This window comes from Homalodisca vitripennis, chromosome X (genome assembly GCF_021130785.1).
Source record: "Homalodisca vitripennis isolate AUS2020 chromosome X, UT_GWSS_2.1, whole genome shotgun sequence".
In the NCBI taxonomy this organism is placed as follows: Eukaryota; Metazoa; Arthropoda; class Insecta; order Hemiptera; family Cicadellidae; genus Homalodisca; species Homalodisca vitripennis.
The window spans coordinates 64,693,988-64,708,740 of NC_060215.1; the positions used below are offsets into that span (position 1 = coordinate 64,693,988).

Here is a 14,753-nt window from a genome sequence, read left to right on the forward strand (position 1 = left end):
AGATTTCTAAATAGAAGATGGGATATATAGAAAGAGTTAGTTGATGATATGGATTTACTAATTTGCATTGGGACAACACCCAATATTCCGTGCATATCGAGTATTATGAGAGTGTGAAGTTGTTGAGAAGATTGTTGTAAAGTTGTTATAAATATGGATGAGGATTGTTTTTATGAAAATTTTACGGATTGACAGAATAGCGGTTTCTTTGTATAAGGTATCAGTATGATATCTCCTACTTTTTTTATACCCGGCCTTTAAAATTGCGTTCTGAACCACCTGCAGTGGCTGCAGAAGTGTTTTGTACGCTCCACACAAAGCAAGAGAAGAATATCAATAGTGTAATTAATAAGTATAGAAGTTCAACATTTGTAAAATAAGCATTTAGTGATATTGAGGCATCTGTTATAAATAAAATTCAGACTCTTAATTTGTTGCCTAAATGACAGTTTTCCACAACATAAAATCATAGCTTCATCGAGGGATAGATTCTTACCAGGACTAAAAGTTTCTGGAAATTTATCCAAAATATGCTTAGCAAATTTTCTATTTTGTGTAGCCTACTTTCAATTGGATCATTTTCAGTGTCATAAAAGCAAACATTGCAAAATTGTCTGAAAACAGTTTCGAGACATTGTGTTACTGAAAATAGTATGTTCGTATAAAGGTGAGGTTGACCAAAAGTGTTGAATAGAGGGGAAGTTTCCCATAAACATACTAAAGCCTAAGAAAATTTGTTTAGCTCATCTATATCAACTGCTGTCCATTTGTTCAAATTTGGGTGCCGTGGCACACTGTCATCTTGTTTGTTCACACAAAAACAAATTTTTTTTAAGAGGACATCATCAAAGAGCTGTTAAAATATTTCAATACGGTTTTTAGTTTCAATGTGAATTTCTTGTAGGCCAAGAAAGTTGTGAATTTTAGGAGAACTGCTAGTATCTTTCCCACTAACCTTTTTACAGTTTTGTAATTATGATGGATACTGTTAACTGCAAACATTACATTAGGATCATGGAGACCTTCATCACTATCATTATTTGTTTCAGAAACAAACAAAATAAAAGGATGGATGCGCTGTTAGGGTGCATGCCCAATGAAAATTCAATTACTTCTTGGTGGTTATCATTGCTAGGTTCGCTCACTTCACAATCAGATGCACTTGGGTCAGGCAATTGTTTGTATTCACTCTCTCCATTTGAACTAAACAACGAACTGACATCAGATTCATCCATTAGCTCATTGTCAATATCGTCTTCATCACAATAGTATTCTAATAATCTTGGTCTTTAAGACCAAGGTTCCATGGTTTATTTTGTTTAAAAAGACTTTATAAACACATAAGTAATGCTTGTAAACAAAAACTCAATAGAAAACCACAATCAAACACTTTTAGGTTAAATTTATTACATTACATCTGACTGCAAAAGTGACATGAGACTGACATTTCTACCAGCTCAAAACAATAAATTTACCTGGTACGTCTGCATAGCCAGAAACCAAATGGCACTCAGTTGTACCACACATATCTGTGAACTGTATGCAAAGTTTCAGGTCCAATCTATTCACTCACTGTACATAAATTATTTCATATTATGTTCAACAGTGAAAGTGGCACATATTTGTTCATCAGTTTATTTTACCCCACCAGACGGCACAAATATGTGCTGCTAGTCTGTGTTAAAAAAACCATGTGCCACCTCGTTTATATTTATGGAAAAAAATGTACATGGTGGGAGGGATGTGTTAACGTTGCCAGCAAACAGTGGGTATCTAACTGGAAAAGCTGCCACTGCTGGAATTTTGATATCTCAAAATAAAGCTCTGTAGGATACTAAATTTATGGAAGAACTCCTGACAAATAGCCTCAGGTATTTTGACTCATAAAGTATTATTTGTCTAACGATTAAGCTTAATAAGGGATCTAGTATGCCGTTGGCTGTAAATTTACTGATGAAGATATTTTAATGAAATTTATCAAGGAAGTGACTGATTTGTTTGTCTTCACTAAGCTGGAAAATTGATAATTGTAGCATATTAAAAGCTTAGCTACATTTGATCTAGCTAAAAATCCATGTTGATAAGAGTTAAAGCAATGCAAGAGTGGCTTTCATGTAGCCAGAACAAGGCCTTTGAACAATTTCCCAATGAAAGATAAAAGAGTGATTGATCTAAAATTTTTAACAATGTATGGGTGACCACTCTTAAGTATTGGAACCAAATGGTAAACTTTGAGTATGGAAGGAATCGTAATAGAGAAAGTCAGTGGCCGACCCGCATCATGCTTATAGTGATAAGGGAAAGAGAGTGGCATGTTGTCAGAGCCAGTTCTGTCAATAGACTCCAACTTGCTCAATGCCTCCACCAATTAAGTAGATGTAAAGCTAATAGAAGATAAGACTGAGGAGCTATGAAACACATAGATGGGAGGAGACACAATGGAGTAGAAAAATATAGATGAAAAGAAGTTAGAAAAAATGCACTGTGAATTCACTGAGTGTTGCTTACAATTTACAATTTTTAGCTACTCCAAAAGGTTACTTATGCTCCATTTTGAGTTTGTGAACGAAGTAGTAATAATGCATTCCACATTCTCTTTACTTGTGATAAATTCTGTAATCTGTTTATAGTATACTTCTTTCATTTAAAGTTTTAAGTTTTCAATTATATGTTTAATTTCTTAATAGAATTGTTAGTTTAAGTATATCCTAGTGTACACTTTGTGAATACAAACTTTAGGTATCTAAGTTGTAACATTTGTAGCATCACCATTATAATAATCTAGACGTTCCACCGTTCTATGGATTAGTTTGGCACATTGTCCTCTTCATTATTGAAATCCAATGTTTTTCACTGTGTTCAAATTCAACTGCATGTATACAGGGTGAGTCAGAAATATGGTAAAATATTTTAAGAAGGCGTGATTTTAGAGCTAAAAATAAGAAAAAAATGTTATATAAAGGTAGGTCCGAAAACGCTCCATTAGTGAGTAATGGCTGGCGAAAGATTTTGCTTTTGTTTTCAGTTCACCTGGTGAAATTAAGTGATTCCTGAATGTTTTGTTCTTACTTTTAACCCAAATAAGGCAGATTTATAAGGAAAATCACCTGAAAAATCAAATAAAACCACTCTAGAGGTTGTAGTGTGAACAGTTTTTTGAGAAAAAGTATGAATTTGCCAAAAAACTAGTAACAAAAAATATCATCCTAAATGTTTGATGTCCCAATAACATTGTTAAATGACCAATAAACAAATTGTTTTTCCTGATACAGATTGTAGAGAATTTAATTCTGAAAACAACCATAATTAGCAAAGTTAATTAAATATCTGAAAAAGTTATGAAATTGACTTCTCACGTATTACACTTCACAGCAAACTTTTGCTGTTTTTATAATAAGGAAATGAGTATCTGATCGGTGACAGCTGGTGAAAAACAAACATATTTTTAGTTAAAAATTTTAATTACACTAAAAATATCTACAATCGCTCAGGAAGATTAAAGATGATGCTCAAAATGACCTCCGTTGTTCAAAATGCTCGCGTTCAGGCGTCTTCTCATTGAGTTTCGGACCCGTTCAAAACTCCAGGTGGTTTCTACCCCATTAAAAATGTTTTAATCGGAGTTCTTCAATGGTATCTGTTGGGAAAGAGTAAACTACTGTTTTTAAATGTCCCCAAAGGTAGGTAAATCCAAAGGATTTAAGGTCCGATGATCTTGCTGGCCATGAAAATGGTCTACCTCGGCCTATCAATTGATTTGTGAAACTCTCATTTAGGTGTCCACGAACACTCAGACAGTAGTGCGCAGGTGCCCTGTCATGCATAAACCACATGTTTTGGCGCAAATGCATAGGTACATCATCAAGCAGGTTAGGTAGCTCTCGTCTGTTAAAAAGTTCAAGTACACCACGTCATTAACCCTGGGAGGAAGCACGAATACGACTAAATGATCTGCTAAGATTCCAGCCCAAACATACACTGAAAACTGATGTTGTGGGTGATTAGGTTTGATAGCATAAGGATTTCTGTCTGCCCAAGTGTGGTTGTTATGGAAGTTAATGATAGCTGTTATTGTAAAGTGAGCCTCATCGGTAAACAAAAATTGTATTTAAAAAGTTTGGATCAGTACATTTTCCCAGAAGCCATCGACAAAACAGCAACACGGGGAGCGTAGTCTTGTGGCAAAAGAGTTTGGGACATGCTAGAAGTGGTATGGGTGTAACTGGTACTCGTGTAGTATTCTCCAAATACTAGTTTGGCTGACATTGAACTGTAGTGACAATTCTTTAGTGCTCTTTTCAGGATAATCAGAAATTTCATTAAGAACCAACTCTTCTAATCCAACAGTCCCTACATGATCGACAATGCCTGCATTACTATGCTCTAAAGACTTCAAAGAACCTGTTTCAGATAGGCGTTGATGAATAGTGGCAAAAAATCTTCCGCTTGTACACCTGCGGTTAGGAAAGTTCTCTTGATACAGATGTCTTGCTGCAGTACTAATGCAGCGTCCCAAACCATACATTAAATTGCACATGTCTGCTAATTCAGAGTTTGAATACACATGAATATAACCTTCAATTTTTTATAAATGAAACACAACACGAAATCACTAATAAAATGGATGAAAATAACTGGTTAAAATACTTAACACAAACACACAGTATCTTTAATGTTTGTTGTTTTGTTTAAAAATGAGGTGTCATATCATAAATGCATCTAATCATAAATGCCCAGCTGATTATTTACTATTTAAAAATGATTAAAACAGCTGTTGTTTTAAATGATTAATTATTACCATCTGTTACCAATCTTATACTCATTCCTTATTATAAAACAGCAAAAGATTGCTATGTAGTGTAATACGTGAGAAGTCAATTTCATAACTTTTTTACACATTTAATTAACTTTCCTTATCATGGTTGTTTTCAAAATTAAATTCTCTACAATCTGTATCAGGAAAAACAATTTGTTTCTTGGTCATTTAACAATGTTATTGGGACATCAAACATTTAAGATGGTATTTTTTGCTATTAGATTTTTGGCAAATTTCATAATTTTTCTCAAAAACTGTTCACACTACAACCTCTAGAGTGGTGTTATTTGATTTTTCAGGTGATTTTCCTTATAAATCTGCCTTATTTGAGTTAAAAAAGTAAGAACAAAACATTTCAGAATCACTTAATTTCACCAGGTGAACTGAAAACAAAGCAAAATCTTTCGCCAGCCATTACTCACTAATGGAGCGTTTCCAGACCTACCTTTATATAACATTTTTTTCTTATTTTTAGCTCTACAATCACGTCTTAAAATATTTTACCATATTTCTGACTCACCCTGTATAATACATTTATATCACATTTAAAAATGTTAAAGTTGATTTTGAGTAGTATGTGATTTGTGAAAGTTATTTGTGTATGTTTACTGATGATATAACTAAAACAATACAGTTTTTAAAATAATTAGTCTTAAACCAAAATTATTGTTCTTTTTTCATACCTATCTGACTTTAAGGTAGAAAAACTTAAAAGTTTCATAACCATCTCTAGTGCATAGATTTGAAATAAATTGAATTATTAAACTAAAGTAAGAATGGTTTTAAAACATTTTAGAATGTTATTTGAATTTAAAAATACATTGTTACAACACGTTCTTTGTTGACAGCAGCAGGCTTGTGCGATTCTGATGTTGATCTGTCTCTGACTCTCCGAGACTACCCATGGTTTCATGGGACTCTCCCTCGTTCTGATGCTGCATCACTAGTCCTCCATGGTGGTTCTTCAGCACACGGAGTCTTCCTTGTTCGTCAAAGTGAAACTAGAAAAGGAGAATTCGTATTAACATTTAATTTTCAAGGTAGAGCTAAGGTAAGAAAAACAGTCTTATAAATAATATGTGATACCAATTAAAGATATATTATTACTTATGTTAACCTAAAGAGAATCCTTCCTCCATACATAATCGATACTCACTCATCGTATCAAATATTTCAAGAAACTGCTGAGTAAAATTCCAAAGTCTGAATTATTTAAAACTTGATTTGAAGTGAAAAAAATTGTATCCAGACAAAGTATTGTATTCAGTAACCATAAAATAAGCATTGCTTTTATAAATGTTTGTTAAATCATAATTCATAGCTAGTATCAGTTGAACAGTATTTTACTTGCATTAAACAATCTGGAATGGTGTTATCTGTTTAAACAAGTAAATAATATAATAAATTAATTATACAAGATTAGATATGGCCCGTTTATATCATATTTACAATCCACAGAACATTTATGATCATTAAGGTCAGATTGTGCACATTTTTTAGATGAAACATACTACATTCCATATTTGAGAGTGCCGATGGCCGAGCGGTCTGAGTAGTTGGACTTTGGGTCTGAGTTAGAGATAACGCAGGTTCAAATCCTGTCAGTGACCATTGCACTTTTTATCAGTATAATAATAATAATAATAATAATAATAAATCTTTATTGTCACAAACGTTTCATGATAATATAGCACAGCTATAAAACAGATGACATTGTCTGATATAACCTACACTACTCTTGTTTGACTAAATCCAAACAACCTAAGACACATAACAATAAAACAGCAATAAAACAGGGTATTAATTAACTTATCACAGGAAAGAAATATGCCAACTTGTAAACCTACTTAAAAACACAAAAATCAACATTAACAAATAGTAATATAGTGCTTAAAATAAAAAAAATGTCATTTGAAAATTCACATACATTATAATATGTTTTTTCAAGTAACAACTCCTTAATGTTATCTTGGAATGCGCCTGAATATATTAATTCCTTAAACCTTAAAGGTAATTTATTGAAACATTTTTTCCCCATGTAGGATGGTGTCTTTTCCACCACTTTCAGATGATGTTTGGGATATTGAAAATTAGTTTTATATCTAGTATTATGACTGTGTTTATGGTTTTTACTAAAAAGGTTTTTGTAATTAGACTTCACTGTTAATAACGTTTTGAAAATTATTTGGCTTGGTACAGTTAAATTTTATGTTCATTAAAGATAGGCTTTACAAGAAGCCTTCCAAGGTGAAAATGTCATTATTCTTAAGAATTTCTTCTGAATTTTAAAAATGTTATCTATATCTTTTGAAAACCCCCAGAACTCAATTCCATACTGAAGGATTGAATAAAAATAAGCATAATATATGATTAAACATGTTTTTAAATCTATGGTATGTCTCAAAATAAGCATTTGAAAGCATGCTGAGTTTAACCTTCTTAAAATAGTTTCAATGCGCTTAGTCCAATTCAAATACAAATCCAGTTCTAGCCCCAAAAATTTTGCGTTTCCACTAATAGAAAATCTCTGATGTTCAAATTCTAAATCATTAAAATTAAGTACCATTGACCTTGTACTGTATCGACTCTCCCCCTTATTCTGTTTGATAAGATCCTTGCACAGGCCAGTGGCCCATGAGGGCGGACAGAATAAGGCTTAAAAGGAGATCGGCCTCTCCTTTTTATAAAAAAAAATATATCAAATAAAACATGGCAAAATAATTCTCTATTATTTTAATTTTTTGTTATAAGGTTTATTAAACACAAGGATATTAACTTATTCCTTATTCAAAACATATAGCCAGTGATGTGCTTTCTACACTTAGGACTTACGTGCTGTGAATTAAGTTTGCCAATGAAAGTGTTTCTTAATAAAATTAATTTACTGAGTGGGATTCCATAACAAAACATAGTTAGATTTCATCCACTTAGATGTATTAGGATTATTGTACTTAATAAAAAATGTTTTAAAATTACTGCTAAAAGGTTTGATGACGACAAAAAATAGTAGTTCCTTTCAATTCTTCCTGCTCCAGCTTACCTAATGATTAAACTCACTTCCTAACTTGAATTTTCTTGTTGCTATTTATGTATATTTATAAGTTCACGAAGTGTTTATTCCATGTGTTGGGTATATTCTGTATATCATACATATGAGTATGTCCTTATATTTATTGAAATCTACCGTTATTATTGAACAGAACATTTTTATCAATACCCCATTTTACATTGAATTTGATTCCTCTCAAAATCAATATTTTTTTGCTATTAAATAAATCTAAACATTACATTTCTTGACATCATTAATTTGCCTATAGACTCCTTTTGTATGCATGACTAACCATAGCTGCCTACATAACACTATGTAGGCGTTGTGTAGAAAATTGTATCTACGATGAATTTGTAATGGCATCAAGAATCTCGTTATTATCCACAAATCTTGGAAACAACTTTTACATCTCATCATTTCCACAAATTTGAAATATACCAATTTAATTAAAAAGTGCTTTCATAATACTTGTCTCTCAATGAAGATAGATTTAATTTTATATGCTGCATGTTACGGACCTGTTAGCTATACTGCATAAGAGGGCACCATTTAAATGCATAAAAGAAAACCACATAGTATTGCTACATTTGCTGAGATGTCAAAAGTGATGTGCATACAAGAGACCTTCTGTTATCCAAGCTCATATATTTTAAAATCATTACAATTAATATCTCAGGTGCTGTCATTTTACTTGTTCCACCTAATATGAACCGTGCAAATTTTTGTGTAAAATACTTAGTATTGATTTTTTTTCTCTTTTTTTACGCTTTTCAAAAATGTTTGTATTAAAAGTATAATATAATCATTAACTCTGTTTTAGCATTTAAGAATGACATTGAACGACCAAGCCCAGTGTCGGGTTCAACATTTATGGTTCTCAACGATTTTCGATATGTTGGAACACTTCCGCCAGCATCCAATCCCACTGGAATCAGGGGGCACAGAGGATGTGACGTTGACAGAGTATGTGGTGGCACCTCTAGTCACAGTCCAACTCCCTAGGCTGGCTCCAACTGGCACCCCTGCACCCGATAGAAGACCCCCTCCTCCCCCTGACACAAGAGAGGTAATTGTCCTTCACTTCATGATAATTATAGTACATGTTATAGTTACTATCCATTTGTCAGTGCAGTATAAATCAATCCATAAAATCAATTAAATTACTAGTAATTTTATGTATGGAGTAAACTATTAAAATTCAGAATCTCACAGGCATTACAAATATCTGGTAGTTAGCAATGTGCTTATCATTAGTTTATTAATAAAAAGCTAAAATTCTACCTTTCAGTGTATTATTTTAATTATAAATTAGAATTATTATCACTGGATGTCCAAGTTCCAGAACGGTTTAGAATTTTTTTAAAGATGACTGATTGAAACAAAATGGAAATTTGTAGATTATTAATAGTGGAAGTTAATGTTCTTCTATGTGTAAGGGGTAGCCCATTATGAGAGTAATGAGAAAATCTTTAGTAACCTGTGTAAAATTATGTTTAATTTGAAATATTTATTGCCATTGATAGATAGTTCTACAAATAAAAATTAAAACACCAATTCAACTTAAAATGATAGCCTTTAAACATTGAGATTGTGTAGGAATAAATGCTTATTTTTGTTATGCCTATTCCTGAAGTTGCTATTGTGATCTCAGTTTCCAAATTCTTGTTTCCATTCTCAATTCTGAATTCTATTTTATTTCTTTATTATAGCCTTAGTTACTTAGAAATACTTTTTGAGGCGAAAATACCTAGGTTATTACTGCCTGATTCTTCGGAGGAAGGGAGTGTTTTCTCGAAGCTAATTGTGTATTGTAATGTAGACCAAGAATGACTATTTCTGTTATAAGGGTAGGATTGATGTATTATTAGCATACATTATAATATTGGTGTCATTATTTTTAATGTAGAATAAAAGTCATTGGTTAGTGGACTTTCAAGTATTGAACCCAATGTTTGGCCTAGCCTTTAGCATTACTCGATTTATAGGAAGTTATGAGGCCTGTATCCACATGCTCGATCTCAAATAGCTGTACTTAAGCATAAAGTAGCTTTTAAACTGCTTGTTTGCAGTTTCTATCACTTCAGGCTCCTTTAGTTTTTCTTACTATCAGTCATCATTGATTGCTCTTACATATTTTTTGTTGACTAGTGATAGTGAGAAGTAGTGATAGTTAACCCTTTGAACGCCGATATAAATTTAGTAATTTTTTAGATTACGCTCATTTAAGGTGAAAAAATAAAAATGAAAATTCCTTAAAGCTAATTTTTTTATTAATTCCTAATGACTAATAGTCACACAAAAAAAAAAAAAATTTTACAATAATGTAATACTTTCATAATAATAATATCATTTTTTCATAATAATGGAATATTTCAATCAAAATCAAATTTAGGTTACAGAGTAATCAAATGCATGTGATGAAAAATATGAAAACTATGTACAAGGATAAGAAACAATAAAGTGTAATATGCTGATCTTGATTAGTTTTATAAGTTCTGATAATAATAGATTTAGGCAGTTGTACGGTAAACTTCAAAACAAAAATCGGGATGAAGCCATGGGGTCTCGGGACATGACTTGCAGCCATAATTACACAACAGAAAAGAAATAATAAAAACTTTATTATAACACCTAAAACATGGTAACAATAACTTTTTACAACTGTTTCTATAAGGAATGACAACGCAAGAACACTCCCCAAGGCACAATGCGTGCTCCACTGACAGTCGGTAATGGCGGATAGTATCGTCATCGGTGTACAGACGGGAGTGGGAGAACAGCTGCCAGCAACAAAACAATTTATTGTTTACCTACTGCGGCCAGCTGACAGCTGCAACTGGATTATTAGGTCAAGCCAGTACATTACTTTGTATTGTGGCTTATGTATTGAACTTATAAACTTCAAAAACAGTAATAAAATATATTTTTATTGATCGGCGGATTATTTCGTCTTTGGCGTTATAAGACCAAAAAACATCGCGGATTATTCCGTCTACGGCGTGCTAAGGGTTAATTTAATTTGTTATAAATTCATGCTAGTACTGTGTTAGGGCCAAGCACCATCTCTTCCCACCAAATGCACATTTTCATCTTCTTATGTGACTTTAGAAGATTACTCTTGTTCATAGTCTAAACATGTGTCACTGAGATCATTATCACTGCCACTAAAATCTCTGCCGTCATCACTAAAAAAATCAATTTTCATATATAAAATTATATATTTCACTGCTACTTAATCTACTAGCTACTAGTTCAATTACAGATGTTCTTTCGTATCCATTGTCAAAACAACAACAAACATGAGTCGGCTGTAGGTAAAGAAAACATAATATTGATGCTGACACAAAACATTGTATAGTTGTTGGATAAGGTTATGACTAGTTCTCTGCCTATTAAGTGACGTCATAGACAGTCAAAACAACTATGTTCCGCTATAGCATGATTGTCTCGTTTTTACTGACAGATCTCTTTCATCGTAACATGTTGGTGTGTTAAGTATATCTTTTATATCACAATTAAACTTAATTATTGTACTTAACACTTTGGAGATATCATAAAAATGTCATTTGATGAGAAACATGAGGAAATGTGAGATATTATAATGTTGAATATGTAAGCAATTGTGAAGTATGGTTTTTTAATTTATGTTAGTCCTCACTGTAAGCTTGTAGAATGCTGTCACGCATGCTTGCGGCTAGTGTGGGCTACTACTGCCATCTCTTGGTGACCCTCGCATCTACTGTGAATGCATGTGGGCATGTTAAACAAAATAACTAGATTTTTGTTGAAACATTTTTGGAGACCGACACTCCAAATGTGATATTTACTACACCAAAACAGTTTAATTTTTTTATTTTTGATATTATTAAAAGTGCCTGTGGTACTAATAACATGAAGCATTTTAGAATGAATTATATTGGAATTTGATTACATTATTTTTATAGGTTTTAAAATTTTTTAAATGTTAGGTTGTTTATTTATTAATACATAATGTACAAGTTTTGTATATACTGTATAATTGTAGTGCCTTATGTTTTGCAACCATAAGTTAATATCTTACTTCGCTTTAAATTGTCCCATTAACATTTTTTAATTGATTCAACCAAGTCAACTAGTTTTTAAGTACAACTCTGAAGCATTTAAACTATGAAGTTTTAAATGTGATATAATATAAAGTGTTAAATAAAAGATATATTGCTTTTAGTTATATATAATTTTGTTCAAAAAGAAACAACTCATTTTTATTTGTTATTTGACATGTTAAAAAGCATAGTGCAAAGATTAAACTAGCTTCAAAACTACAATAACGTCGGTCATGTGTTCAACAAAGACTGAGGTGCTGTTTTGAGGCTTATATTTATTGTTGAGTTTGTTTATATTGAATTATTATTGACAGTGTTTTGTTGTCAATATATAGTAAATACTGCCTTGTATTATTGTGGATCATTGTGATCATTCTTGAAAACACAACGAGGAGGATTGTTGAAGAACATTACTTTGATGGTAATGAAACTACTGTTCTTAACAACAATAGTAATAATGACAGTAGCTGTAGCCCATAATGTTTCAGTAAATGTTAATGTATTTTTAATATTTCCATTTGTTTATTGTGGGATGTGAAGTATTTTTTGTATGGAAAAATTGATGATTAAACTTAAAACTCAATGATGGGGTGTTTTTTCAAAAAACTAAGTGTAAATAAAAGAAATAGTGTGTATATAATACTGAAATTTTATTTACTTAAACAAACAAATGTGATTTTAAATTAGAAGTAAAATTTTGACTTACCAAAATTTAAAAACTTAAAAGAAGTTTTAGAAGCTCTTTAAAATTTTGTTCGGTTATATTTAGGGTTTGTTTTGATATATTCACCACAGTCCAGTGTGTTGTTTTTCCAGTGATTTAAAGTTTCTAACAACAAGCATATTATGTGTATAAATAACAGTGCTTAGAAATATTTTTCTGAAAATACTGTAGGTTTGCTGTATGAGGTGTGGCTTACAAAGTTAGAGTGAGAGTGGACAATGTTAATTAATTTCTATCTTCAACTTTTACTCTATCCCTGTAAAATACCATTCTTTTTATTATGTATAAACAAATCTAAGGTCAGTCTCCTTTTAGCTTGGTTCTCCCTGTCTGCATGAGCCACTGGCCTGGGAAAGGATATAATCAAACTGAATAAAAGGGAGGGTTGATACAGTAGCAGGTTGATGTTACTTATAATGGTTACAGACAGGATTGAATCTGTGCTATCTCTAACTCAGATCCAAAGTCTGATGACTTAAACTACACAGTCATTGAATCTCCCATCTTTCCACAAATCAGACCAATGCCTTTTTGCATAAATCTATTATTACCAAAATTTTTTCATGGTCACTTTAATTTAGGTCCTTTGGTTTGCTTTCACTGCTTAAACATACAAATATTATACCTTTCAAAACTGGCTTTCTAACAAGAAGGTCACAGAGAGACCAAGATAAATCAGACCAAGAAAGCTGATGTATATGTGTGTTGTTGTACTTTGGCAAAAATATCTTAACAAAGAACATTGTCAGTCTGAGTATTGTTCTGGTGAAGGATCCTTGAATTTATTCCACAAATTAGACCATTTCTCCATGCCAATACAAGGAATATCAGATTGTTAATATAGGGCTTGTTTACAGTTTATAAATTAAATTTTCACATAACCTCTTATAGCATTTTCTCCAAATAATTTACAAACTTTGTCCATGTTAGTGTTCGCCTTTACTGAAATGGGTGTTCCAGAGCAAGAGTATTGATAATGTCTTTGTAGTAATTTTAAACCAACTAAATGACTCAAAAGGTTGTATGTTTGAAAGAATTCTCATTGTGCAGTTATTTCAACGTTGAATATGTTTATGTCGTGGGTTTTGTAAGAAAACTTTCCCATTGTTATTTTTGAAGACAGCATGTTTCTGATACAGATTCAAGTTATAGACCACTTACTTTTTCTTTTTTGGGTTAGAACCCTAAAATTAGAACCTGGAAGTTCTTCTGTACAATGTTATTAAACCTTTATACAATAAATACAAGGCTCTTATAGTAATTATATAGATGGACTGCATATGCAACCATTGGTTTCATTAAATCTAATAAATGAGCCTGGGTTCAAAGCCCAAAAGAAGTTGAATGGTGGTAAATGCCTTTTTGGTTGCTAATGCAACAAAATAGACAGCAAAAGCCGTCCCAAGCTTTTTTAAATTTGGTATTATATTTTCTACATACTCATTCAAAAGTTAATTTACTGTCTAGAATCACCCATTTGTATAGTTTATTTAAGTAACTTCTAAAATTGGTTGATTATGATTGAAATTCCTTTCCTGATAAAATACTATATTTCTTTTATTTGTTTAATCTTAAGGCACCAATTGCTTTTTAAGTTTAGGCCTTTAAGAATAAAATTCTTTAAAATATCTGTATGTCTTCTTCTAGTTATAAGCACCAGACCAACAGCATAACATTGTAAGTTACGGCTTTGTTATTTTGCTTTGTCCATAGATCATTTACCACCAACACCCGTAAAGGTGACACAGTTTCCCATCTTGGAGACACCTTTTGATACAAAAATTGCGGCCATTTCCTACCCCTTCTAAGCAGTAACATTATAATTATTTAAAAGACACATTGGTAGTATGTAAAGGAACATACATAACTAAAAGTCTATACAAAAACTTAGTGTCTTAATAATCTTTTTATTGTTACAATTCTTAGAGTTTTGGCCATTTTTGAAGGCAAAGTTTCGTCAAGTGTGTAAAGAGAGAAATTGCCATAGGAAAATTTTACAGTTAACAACCAAAGTTATCCTGGGTACAACTGGCACATTTATGAAACTAATTGTATGTACATGGATTGGCTTATACCATTTCC

The 14,753-nt window shown here is 31.9% G+C and overlaps 1 protein-coding gene across 4 annotated transcripts in view; it reads left to right on the forward strand.

Moving 5' to 3' along the window:
• Nucleotides 1–14,753, forward strand: part of LOC124369090 (SH2B adapter protein 2) — a 74,572-nt gene that overhangs the window by 39,457 nt on the left and 20,362 nt on the right. For 3 of the 4 annotated variants that reach the window (XR_006923037.1, XR_006923038.1, XM_046826816.1), the window contains exons 5-6: nucleotides 5,665–5,867; nucleotides 8,686–8,931. Coding sequence is in view for 2 of the 4 variants with exons in the window: in XM_046826816.1 (XP_046682772.1) it covers nucleotides 5,665–5,867; nucleotides 8,686–8,931 (449 nt within the window). In the remaining 2 variants the exon portion in view is untranslated. The remainder of the gene's footprint in view (nucleotides 1–5,664; nucleotides 5,868–8,685; nucleotides 8,932–14,753) is intronic. The other variant, XM_046826817.1, reaches the window with a different exon arrangement.